This window comes from Physeter macrocephalus, chromosome 6 (genome assembly GCF_002837175.3).
Source record: "Physeter macrocephalus isolate SW-GA chromosome 6, ASM283717v5, whole genome shotgun sequence".
Taxonomy (NCBI): Eukaryota; Metazoa; Chordata; class Mammalia; order Artiodactyla; family Physeteridae; genus Physeter; species Physeter macrocephalus.
The window spans coordinates 90,136,751-90,149,386 of record NC_041219.1 but is presented as its reverse complement, the minus strand read 5'-3'; the positions used below and the strand labels follow the sequence as shown (position 1 = coordinate 90,149,386).

Below are 12,636 nucleotides of genomic sequence, written 5' to 3'. Positions count from 1 at the left end.
ATGGCCGCTGAGCCTGCGCGTCCGGAGCCTGTGCTCCGCAATGGGAGAGGCCGCAACAGTGAGAGGCCCACGTACCACAAAAAAATAAAAAAATAAAAAAAATAAAAATAAAAAAAATAAAAGATCTGACAATATATTTTTAAATGTTTAAGAATTAAGATTCCTTAAATGTCACTTTTAGGCTATGATCACATCTTATAATCTCTAATATTTTGTGTTAATATTCTCCAAAGAGCAAACAAGAACATAATCTTCAAACATACTGTAACAGTCATATTTTCTTAGCTCTAGATCATCAAAAGTTTAAGAAAACACTATTTAAAACTAACGCAAAAACAGGTGAAAGGGGAAAAGCAAAAGGTCAAAACAGCAATGGCTCTAGAAATTAACAATCAGATGAAATAAAAGTTAATAACCTAGTACATCTATGTAAAACCCACGTGCTAGTTACTACATATGCACATTAATATTTGAAGGGAATTTGGCAATGTAGTGATTAGGTTATTTTTTAGACCCTATAAATCTGCTCGTTACTAAGTTAAAAAAAAAAAAGGAAAGATAGCACCTCTTTGGGTTTTCTTCACATGTAAAATGAAGGGAAGTGGACAAAAATCTGTATCAAATCTAGGGCTATCTATTCATTTACTCTCTTCAACATAATCTCATTGGAAAACTCTGGGAAGCACTGGAGTGTATATATATAATCTCTAAGGTTGTCATAGTCTATGAATCTGTTTGAAAGAAACTTTTTAAAAAGCAATTATAATCAGGATTATAACAAAAATTTTAAGTATGTTATAAATGAAGTGACAAAAATCAAGTTCACTAATCCTACAAACAGTATACAACGAAAAAAGAGGGGGCATAGTTAATTGGCATCAGTTTAATTTTTTTGGGCCACTCTGCACAGCTTGTGGGATCTTAGTTCCCCCACCAGGGACTGAACCCAGGCCACAGCAGTGAAAGTGCCGGGTCCTAACCACTGGACCACCAGGGAATTCCCTGGAATCAGTTTACTCTTAGTGCCACTTTTTCAGATATTAGCCTGTCCTGATATATCTTCTTTAGTGAGCAACACTCGAGGCCACCCAAATCCTGCTTCTACCCCTAGGCAAACAATCTTGCAACCTATACTGAACTTTCCATTTAGATTTGTCACTTTAAATATGTCATGGTTATATATTGATACAAGACACCCTTATTATGAAATTCAGAAGAATTATCTTCAGAATAAATAATGAAGACCTTTATCCAAAAGGCTAAAGATTAAGCAAAGTGCCAAAAAAGAGATGGAATGTCAACTGATCCCTAAAGTGAATGACATAGTAGGGTAGTGTTAATTAGGGAAACGAATGCAATCAGAGATGGGTTTATGGGCTGGGACCAATCAAGGAGCAGGCTGAAAAAGGTAGAGTAGTGTACACACTTAGAAGGCTATAAAAGTAAATATTTAGGGAGATCACTGTTGTTCTGGTCCATTCACAACAGAATCTTTAATAACATATCAAAAATGAAAAAGAGTATGCAGAGCTAAGTTTAGAGTCATTTTTAAGGGGGGGACACATTAATCTGAAAATGAGAACTCTTATAGGGCCAAAACACAAATTTACATTGTCGAGTAGATATCAGAATTCATTTGTGTTATTAAGATTCCAGTGAATTACTTACCTTGTGGATGGGCACCAAATTTCCCAGCTACACAAATCCAACCATAATCTTGACTTTCTAATTTCCCTTAGTTTACAATTTCCCTTATCATTCCCTCAGAAAAAAAAACTTCTGTAAATTTAAACTGTCTCTAAATGAATATGTTATAACATACAAATACAATCATACACATATCGTTTCAAAAATCTTATCAAAGTTGTTTTCTTTTTTTTTTAAACCACAAACGACTAACCTATTCTCACCATTAATAAATAAGGCCTTGCCTCAAGGGCCAACCAGAGCAGAGCTTCTCTAACTTACATCACTGAACTCCAGAGGTAAACTCTCAGTGGGCTGAAGCTCAGCAGCACTCAAGTACAGATCCATGGGGCCGGCTTCCAGATCGTCTGGCACAGACAGTACCTGCTCGGGCTTATACATCTGAGGAGGCAACTGGAAATGCAGTGGGCAGCAGGGATCCTCAGAGAGGCTTACAGGAACTGGTTTGTTGCAGGGTACCTCTTCAGACCCCTGGCAGCATTTGAAGAGAACCTGATTCGTGTCCTGACAAATATCTGTAGAAAAACGGTCAAGGGAAATAAAATGGACCTATCGGAGGCACAAAAAAGGAGGTGTCTGCCATGTAAAATTCAAGGTCTGGACAACACAACATATTTGGTTACATCTGATATAGAACCAAATGCAGGTAGCAATTCTTAAAGTTACTTCTCAAATTGTCATTTACTAGCATAATTCTAGCTCTACCAGTAATGTAAAACTAGTCCCCAACCTCCATTTAAAGAAGAGACACTAATCTTGTTCTCCCTATGAGGGTCAAACGCAAAACATTCCAAAACATAGTGCTAAGCAAACGGCAGTAACAATCCTAGAAATCTGTACCTATTCACAAGAAACATGTCATGGTAAATGCAAATAGCTTGCAGAGGCCCCTACCAACCCCTTCCAAGAGTCAAGAGATACAATGTTGTTTCTGCTGTTAAGCAGACGGGCAAAAACGTCCTCAAAACTTTTTGAACCTTGTTTCCAAAATGTTTACATGATACATTTGTTTAAAGCAGGGTGTTGGGGAAAACAGAAGCTCCAGTAATAGTAACTAGGTATCCTATCCTGACAGGAAATAAAATTTCCACACATACCCCCTTTTTCAGTGGGGTGGTATCACTGGAGTCCTGTTATGATCTCCAAAAGAAAGGGAAGAAGAGCACTTCCCTGGTGGCGCAGTGGTTAAGAATCCGCCTGCCAATGCAGGGGACACGGGTTCGAGCCCTGGCCCGGGAAGATCCCACATGCCGTGCACCACAACTACTGAGCCTGCACTCTAGAGCTCACGTGCCACAACTACTGAGCCCGTGTGCCACAACTACTGAAACCCGCGTGCCTAGAGCCCATGCCTCGCAACAAGAGAAGCCACCACACCACAACGAAGAGTAGCCCCCACTCGCACACAGCAACAAAGACCCAATGCAGCCAAAATATAAAAATAAAAAATAAATAAATTTTTAAAAAGAAAGGGAAGAAGAAAACAACTGCTTATGGCGCATGGAAAGAAGTATTCCAGGAACGCTCCAGGAGCCCTAACAACTTCTCTTAAGGGTAGAAGCAGAAAAGGGCTATATTTCCAAGTTGGCAAAGAAGTTCTGTGGGATGAATCAACATTGAAATCATGATTAGATAACAAAATTCTGATTCCAGTCACTCTACAAAATACATTTTACTCAAGTTTTATCATTTTCTGAAATCCTAACTACATGGTTATTTTCCCTAGATTAATAGACAACTATTATTTCAAACGTGGGCCTATTTTTTAAATCAGAAGGCAAAATTTTCTGTAAACTGACTGTACCCAGGATTATGGAATTACGGGTAATTTTTATCCCCCAAATTTTAAGGTAATTTTTTGAAGTTAAAAAATCTAATGCACATTATAAATTTTAAACCAAATAAAACCTCTTGAAGAAAAGCCATTTTCTTCAATCCATTCCTTAGAACTTCATAAACTCTAAAGCAGAGTTTCATAACATTGCCACCACTGGCATTACGGCTATCTGTGCGCTGTAGAATGTTTATAAGCTGCATTCCTGGCCTCTGGCCACTAGATGTCAGCAGCACCCCCATCAGAGTTAAGACAAAAATGTCTCCACACATTGCCAAATGGGGTACAAAGTGGCCCTGGTTGAGAACCACTACTCTCAAGGAACAGTATATAGCTCAAAGTAAACAAATAATTATTCAATGAAAATCAGCGTTCAAATGAACAAACATGAATCTGATGGGAACAATCAGATTTGCAATCTCTATGTGCTTAAGCGCAATCTTAAATTATTAAAATTTTAAATGTGAATCCATTAAATTGTTTCAATTGGAAACTTTTTCATGTAATTCAAAGGATTTTCACAAGTCTCTTATTTATTTAATATCACAGTATCCTTGAAAAGCCCTCCCCCATCCTCCTCCACCCCCTTTCCTTTCAGATAGGGACAACAGACAAAGAAGGGAATGGTTGACCTACAACTAGAGTCTGGGTCCTTCACTTTCAGTCCAGTGGTGTCTCCATTAGACCAGAGTAAAGAGTTAACAGGTCACCAATGGCAGTCGCATCTTTCTCTGGGATAAGGACTTAAGGAAGGGTAAGTAACTTAGGCAACTACAGAGTGGAAAGGAAAAGAGCATAAAAGAGAAAAATAATACTTCCCTTCTCTTTTCAAATACATTTTATTTTCAACTTTGCTTTTTAAAATATTAATATTCTAATAAACTATCTTGAGTATAGTGCTGTAAGTCTAAAATACTCCTTAATATCCATAAACTGGGTTTTTTGCCTTATAAAGTAATTCAAGGTCACTGAAGAAAACCTGAAAAGTACGAAGCAGGGGGAAAAAGGGCATTCATAACCCCACCATCCAAAATTAGTCACATTTCTGTTACATTCCCTCCTAGTATTAGTTCCATGTAGTTAAAACATACTCTACCGAATTCCATATTCTACTTTTGTCACTATCAAACATTTTCCTATGTCATTCATAAATTTTGTTAAATATGATGTTTAATTCCTGAACATATTCTATACTATGCTGTGTCACAATTTTCCTCTCTATTCCCCACTTCTGAAAATTTTAAGGCTCTCTCCAGTTGGAGGAATTCTGTGTGACAATATTCATCTGTATTTGATTATCGTCTTAAAATAAATTCTCAGAGGTGATGTTATCATATCAAAGAATATGAATATCGTCAAACTGCTTTCTAAAAGCCTGTGCCACTTTACAGTCACACTGGCAGAGTTTAGAAGGGCCCATTTCACCATTCCCTCACAAACTTCTGAAACTTACTTATTAAATCTCATACATAGATAAGTGTCAAATTTATAGATTAGGGAATTCCCTGGCAGTGCAGTGGTTAGGACTCAGGGCTCTCACTGCCAGGGCCCAAGTTTAACCCCTGGTCCGGGAACTAAGATCCCACAAGCCGTGCAGCACAGCCAAAAAAAAAAAAAAAGTATGGATTAAAAAAACTTCCTTGTTTTATTTATTTCACTTATTTATAGTAAAGGTAAATACTTTTCAACTATCAGCCACTTCTACTTTTAATCTGTCCATAGATAGCCTTTGCCCAATTATGTTTTGAGCATTTATCTTTAGTTTTTAATTACTCTGCACAAGAATTTTATATATTAGGGACAGTAATCCTTTACCAGACATGTGTTACAATAATTAATAAATTGGTAAAATATTTAATAAGCAGAACAGAAAAAATCAGTTTTCCTTTCAAAAGAGCAAGAGAGTCTTCCTTCCCTTCCTATTAAAAAAAATACATTTTACTTTCCAAATATTTGTATATCTTGCCAGGCAAATGAAATCCAGCAAGATTTATGCCTTTCATATAATGAAGATCACCATATTTAAATAGTGCATTTACTGTGAAAGTAACTTTCTCAATCAACGTCCACCATATAGATGCACTTTCACAATTCAATATACAGCTCAAAAAATTTTACAGTCCAGCAGTAAATGTTAAGTTTCCTGTTTGAATGAAGTCTAAAATACACAAGTCAGGGCCCTGACCATACAAAAGGATAATATTCAAAGAAAGATCACATTTCAGAATCATCCGACTGTTTTTGGATCCTCAGCAATTTGTTTGTAGTAATTGGATTTAACAGTATTATAATTCTAATGAATGAGTTAAATCAGGGATCTCTAAATTTTGGAATCCCAATATTAATCAACTACAAGTAAGTATTAGCCCATACCTATCACCAATGACTGAGATGTTTCTTTCTAATGAATTGACCATTACATTTCCAAAGTTCTGAAATGGCCAACAGACCATAGAAAGAGACTTCTTTAGGCTCCTGCTTGAAACCAACAGCTCCAGCAAACTGCTGGCCTTGATTCAGGGCCAAAGGAAAACAAAGACCTTCAACTAACTAAACTATCACAGATCCCCACTAGCCTTCAGTCTAGCTAGCAAACTGAACAGAGCAAAAAGATACGGGTAAGGCAGTGTCTGGTCATTGGAAGAGACTGATTGGAACAACGAACATCATCCACAAAGGCCAAGCACCTCTGACTGGAACGAGTGGTATGGGCCTAAAATGGAGAAAACAGGTCAGTCAAAACAAATTATCTACGAAAACACTTACTTATATAAGAAAAGTGTATCCTTAAAGCCTGGAAACTTGAACATTTAACAAATTTATTCACCAATACTATGCAAAAGGAAAAAAAAAATTTAAACCTCATGTCCAAATAATGAGTCAACCATAATTCGCAATACAATTCCTCCATATTACAAGTGTGTGATACACAGCCTAATGGTTTTCAAACTATTTTGTCTTTTAGCAGAACCCTTTTTAAATCGTAATCTTACGTCAAGCCTCAAAAAATAGAAAAGATAAAAATGGAATTACTCTTTCTTTTTTTAAAATTTGTTTATTAATTTTATTTTTGGCTGTGTTTGGTCTTTGTTTCTGGCTTTCTCTAGTTGCATCGAGTGTGGGCTACTCTGTTGCAGTGCGTGGGCTTCTCATTGCGGTGGCTCCTCTTGTTGCGGAGTACGGGCTCTAGGCTCGCGGGCTTCAGTAGTTGTGGCGCACGGGCTCTAGAGTGCAGGCTCAGTAGTTGCGGCACACAGGCTTAGTTGCTCCACAGCATGTGGGATCTTCCTGGACCAGGGTTCGAACCTGTGCCCCCTGCATTGGCAGGTGGATTCTCAACCACTGTGCCACCAGGGAAGCCCAAAAATGGACTTACTCTTACTGACGCAGAGACCAGGGGCTTGAGGAACAAATTTAAGAAAGATCACTTAACTCTGCTTGTCAACCTTACTTCCTGACATTCACTGCTCCTATTATTCTACCTATCTTTCTGCCTTCTAAAACAAGAGTCCCAATCTATTAGGCATTCTGAGTCTGTTTCTGAACTGAAGAATTTCTGAACCAAATAACTTAGAAATCTATGGCAACCCTTCAATATGCAGATGGAAATAGAGTTCAGTTATCAGTGCAGGCACAGAATTGATCAGAAGGGAACTAAAACCCATGTCTCTGCACTTCCAGATAAGTGCTCTTTTCAATATACCCCACGTCCTAAGTTAGATTTCAGAACCAAGACTGTACAACAGTGTTTTGACAATTACCCTAACTCTGTAAATAAAACAAATGTAACACCTTAGAGGTATATACAAAAATTACCTGTTGGGCGGCACCATCTGTGGCCAGCATTCTGCGCTCCTTCAGCTGCCTATGTAGTAAGGCTTCCACTCCATAGCGCTGACGATACCGCCGAAGACATTTTAGACGCTTTAAGTTCTCTCGTTCTTTGGCAAGAAGTCCCTCTGGGCCAGTCAGGAGACTACTACCTAGAACGTCACAACAGTCAAGATGTTATCTGCCAAGCAACCAATCAAGGATGCGTCCCCAAACTAACAAGAAGAAAACAGGGAAATCTGCCCATACTACAGTTTCAAAAGCAAATCCTTCTCCAGTCCAGGTAACAAGACAGAAGTCTAACTACTACCAAATTCACATGTTGAACCCACAACAGCTTATTGGAACTGGCGTAAAACTTGCCTAGAGCTTCATGTTCCACTTTGCGATTGTGTAAGTAACGTCGCTTCTTCTCTTTGAGTAGATGCTGAAGTCGTTTAAACTGGTCAATGTACAAAGACTGCAAACGAATAAGCTTCTCACGCATAATCAGGGCCACTTCTTCCGCTGTGTAGACACCAGCATGCCTAAAATAAGAGACAATCCAAAAAGGATAAGAAAGCACAACAATAAAACCCAAGCTTAGAAGGAAAAAGGAGTAAAGGTGAGACTTAGATTTGCTATTCAACAATCAGTCAGTGCTGAGACAATCACCTTATTAAACAGGAGTGTTTTCACACAGCATTTTACCATTCAAGTTGTTACTCAAAAACAAAACAAAAAAGAAAATTCCCAAGAATGGATACTAATGTATATCACAATATGGGAAAGGGGAAATGTTTCATTATTTTCCCCAGTTATTTGCATTATGTTTAAATAGGAGTAAAGACATAGAATACTCAAAATTTTTATTAATCTACATTCTTGTTCCATTTAATAATTTAATACAGAAAAATCACTTACAGTCAGGACAGCTTAAAAGTGTTTAATTTAGTAGCATGTATCTCAATACATTTTAATTAAAGCACAAAAGATAACAAACAATTATGACTTCTAATTTAAAAATATACTCATAGGGAAATACACTGGCGGTCCAGTGGTTAGGACTCCGTGCTCTCACTGCTGAGGGCCCGGGTTCAACCCCTGTTCTGGGAACTAAGATCCCACAAGCCACACGGCCAAAAATAAATAAATTAATTAAAATTAAATAGAAATAAAAAATAAATAAAAATAAAAATACACTTGTATTTTGGAGTTTACATAGGCCCTCAAAACACTGGTCACAATGGCTAGTCAATGTCCTCAGCTCATTGTGACAATATTCTCAAAATATAGTACCCTGGAGTAACCCTTTGCCAAAGATCTAGATCCACATCAACTTTATTAAGTTTTGCCACCAACTATGAATCAACAGAACTTAAAAAAAAACTTAATCTAGTGATTAATGAGGTCGCATAAGCAAATCAGTTAAATGTCAGTTTAATTAAAGACTGGTTCCTGCCTCTGATTTAACTCAAAGTTTAAGGGATTAACTGCAAATTTAAAAGATTTTTGGTTCCATTTGTCTTATGTGATCATTATATAAACAGAAAGAACAAGCTAGATATATACCCTGACTTGCTATTTTCATATTTTGACTGAGTAAAAATTATTTGTTAATACACACAAATTACATACTAATTTTAAATCCAAAAATATGTGCTCTTTAAAATTTAAATCTTAAATCACTGAAATACACAGAATAAAATTATTAACTTTAGGACTGAAAGCAAGTAATCTCTGCCAAAAACTTTTTCTAAATATAAATAGGAGACAAAACTACCTGTGTGTAAGAGAACTACAACTACAAAGTACTCTGAAATAAAAATAAGTGAAAAGAAATTAAGAACCAAAACATGAAAAAAAAAAAAAACCAGCAAATTACAGAAATGACAAAATCTAAGACTATCAGAAAATGTGAAAAGGTTTTAAAAATATCTAATATCTAAAAAAGGTGATTAGATTATCCATATTCGGGAAAATGGGGCATGTCTGCATTAATATGTCTGTACCCCCTAAAATCCTGAGGCCTTAACCTAATACCAAGTTTGTTAAAATGAAATTAATTTCATTGTACCCTGTCAGAAGAGAATTTAACCAATGATCTGGGGACTATAATTTATAAATGGGAAGCCACTACAATTAGAATTTACTACAAATCATTTGGGGTGGGGGTGGGAGAGGATGAGCACCCTAACTAATATGAATGCCTAGTTCATGTGACAAATGGATCATTTATTTAAAGATGGATGTCCCAGACATTCACAGCTAGTTATTAAAGCCATGTACTAATTCTTCTTGCTCTGATATACACAAATATAAATCTAGGATTTATTATTAGAATTCAACTTCAAAAAAGAGAGTCACCTTATATTCTACTAAATAGTGTCTCTTCTTAAAAGTGCATTCTCTCAAATGTCTTCATTTAATGATGAAGACTCAATAACCTGAAATGATCTTTACCAAAACAAGTTCTGGATGTGTGTAGAGGTCATATGATAAAACTTACTTTTTAAATAGGGAAAGATTTAACAATTACTCTTAAGCTAAAACTTCACCAGTGTTGGATGTTGCTGGAAACAAGCTTTTAAAGATTACTTTTTACAAAGCAATTAAGTAAATGATTATTTTGAGAGAAATCACATATATGTACCTACAATCGGGAAAAAATATGCCAATAATAATTCTAGTTAGGATAAAATCTCTAATGACATCATCATAAACAATTCAAAAAGAACCCTTTCTGAAACAAGCAAGTGAAGATATATGCTATAAACTGTTAATGATTCAAAAATGATGACAAAAACATTGGCACTGGGACTTCCCTGGTGGCACAGTGGTTAAGAATCCACCTGCCAATGCAAGGTACACGAGTTCGATCCCTGGTCTGGGAAGATCCCACATGCCACAGAGCAACTAAGCCCATGCGCTACAACTACTGAGCCTGCGCTCTAGAGCCCGCCAGCCACAACTACTGAAACCCGTGTGCCTAGAGCCCAGGCTCCGCAACAAGAGAAGCCACCGCAATGAGAAGCCCACACACTGCAACAAAAGTAGCCCCCACTTGATGCAACTAGAGAAAGCCCGCATGCAGTAACAAAGACCCAACACAGCCAAAAATAAATAAATAAATAAAAATTAGCACCAAAGATGAAAATTCTTAATTCAAAGAATTTCAGGGCTTCCCTGGTGGCGCAGTGGTTGAGAGTCCGCCTGCAGATGCAGGGGACGCGGGTTCGTGCCCCGGTCCAGGAAGATCCCACATGCCACGGAGCAGCTAGGCCCATGAGCCATGGCCACTGAGCCTGTGCTCCACAACGGGAGAGGCCACAACAGTGAGAGGCCCGCATACCGAAAAAAAAAAAAAAAAAAAAAAAAAATTTCATTAAATACTTATATGAAATATAAGATAATATAACCACATTAATGAATTAAATGTTGTAAGCAGACAATTAACAACTCTATTTACATCTCTAAGAATGCATATACGTATAGTACTATTTACTCCCACTGGTGGGGATCTCCAGGTATGGAGGACCAACTATGGGACTTCGTATCCCTGCATTTTGGTACCCGAGTCAGATCCTGGAACCAATCCCCCTCAAATTACGAGGGACAACTGGATTTTAGTTGGTCAAAAATTTTTTTAAATGGTATCACTGGGAGAATTGAGGAAAGCCTTATATTTAGTTACCTAATAGTTGAGCACATCTGGGGCTTTATTTTCCCCCTTTGAATGTTCCTTTTAAAGGAAAATAACATCAAGTACCTAGTCCTTTTAACATTTATACTTCTCATAAAATTAACTGGTATTTTGATTTATATAGCAATCTCCTGTTAAGTCAGATTAGAATGAATGTGTCCACTAGAGACTGATCCACTCTAGATTACGACTGACAAAATCGAGTTTCTGGACCTTCAAAACTGAGCGTTTACCACACCAAAAGACAGTCACTCTGTGACCCTACAGTGTGAACACCTCCTCAAAGAAGCAAGTTTGGCATTTCTAGAAGCACAATGGAGGAGGGGAAAAAAAGACATATATATTGCTTGGTATAAAGTTTCTACTATAAAAGAATCCTGCTAGAAACAAACATTCCTTCTCAAACTATTTAGATGGACTCTCCAAACAAGTACTTCCTGAATAGCTTACTACATCGAGACTACTTATATAGATGAAATTATTCTACTCAGAAAGTGTAATCGTAAATGACCTCTTATAAACTTCAGAATCCAAAGAATGAAGAAAATGCTATTCTAAGAATTTGTCAAACACAGTCAAGTCTAGAAATTCACTACCCCTCCCACTATTCAGAGTTCTTCCACCTGAACTGTCAGTGAGAAGTGTCACGAGACAGAAATCAGAAAGAAAACAAAAACTAAACCCAAACCATGAGATATAGAAACATGAGACTTCTGAGTGGCAATATGTCTACAACTCCAAAGTGAACATGGGTTAAGTAAAGAGCAGAACCTTAGTAAGATATAATTAGGTTGATTACTCACTTCTGGGTTTCTAAATCAGTTTCTCTTTCTTAGGCATGAAACCAAAGGAAGCTCCTGAACACCTTTTAATTTTTCTTAAACAAATAAATTAATTAGAACTTTGCAAAAAAAAGTAGATATTCAAATATAATCACTTTATTATTCCTGAGGGTTAAGCCAAGAACCAATTCACATCAATTTTCTCTTCTCTAACTGATCTCCACCCACCTCCCACTCCTATGTTCAAGAAATCTATTTTCTCCCCTATACTTTCTCATGTATAGAATCCGATGTCCCAAAATTTTCCCAAATTACAAGACTTCTAAACGAAGAATCAAATCCTACCCTGAAGCAAGATGGTGATGAACAATGACACTTTAATATGCAAAAGCTATTTATTACTGCTCACAAATAGCTATCTTCAATCCTCCTAGGTTATTAATCTACTAAACAGCATGCAGTACTACATTCCACATACTAACTACTAAAATATTTAAAAGCCCTATGTGGAGTTACAACTTACTTTAGGGGATCTTCTTGATCACTGTCTATGCTATCAGCTTCACTGTCAGGGTCACCTCTCCATGTCTGATCCACAGTAATGGGTTCCTGCTCCCCATCACTCCAGCTGTCTTCATCTGAGGCAAGGAAGGGAGAGCAGCCATTAAGACTTCCCACCTCTGTAACTCCACCACACAAAACTAGATTACTTAACACATCAACCCAAATCTTAAAATTAAAAAAGTTTAGGGCTTCCCTGGTGACGCAGTGGTTGAGAGTCCGGCTGCTGATGCAGGGGA

At 37.2% G+C, this 12,636-nt stretch overlaps 1 protein-coding gene and 1 non-coding gene across 7 annotated transcripts in view; both read right to left on the bottom strand.

Annotated features, from left to right (window-relative positions):
- The window catches only part of KANSL2 (KAT8 regulatory NSL complex subunit 2), a 19,983-nt gene that overhangs the window by 4,757 nt on the left and 2,590 nt on the right, over positions 1-12,636 (bottom strand). For 5 of the 6 annotated variants that reach the window (XR_008617706.1, XM_055085649.1, XM_055085650.1 and 2 more), the window contains 5 exons: positions 12,360-12,474; positions 7,732-7,899; positions 7,358-7,520; positions 6,158-6,254; positions 1,969-2,222 (listed from right to left, as the gene is read on the bottom strand). Coding sequence is in view for 5 of the 6 variants with exons in the window: in XM_055085649.1 (XP_054941624.1) it covers positions 1,969-2,222; positions 6,158-6,254; positions 7,358-7,520; positions 7,732-7,899; positions 12,360-12,474 (797 nt within the window). In the remaining variant the exon portion in view is untranslated. The remainder of the gene's footprint in view (positions 1-1,968; positions 2,223-6,157; positions 6,255-7,357; positions 7,521-7,731; positions 7,900-12,359; positions 12,475-12,636) is intronic. The other variant, XM_055085651.1, reaches the window with a different exon arrangement.
- LOC112064750 (small nucleolar RNA SNORA2/SNORA34 family) lies at positions 5,931-6,067 on the bottom strand. The gene has a single exon (XR_002891649.1). It is a non-coding gene; the product is annotated as a small nucleolar RNA SNORA2/SNORA34 family (small nucleolar RNA).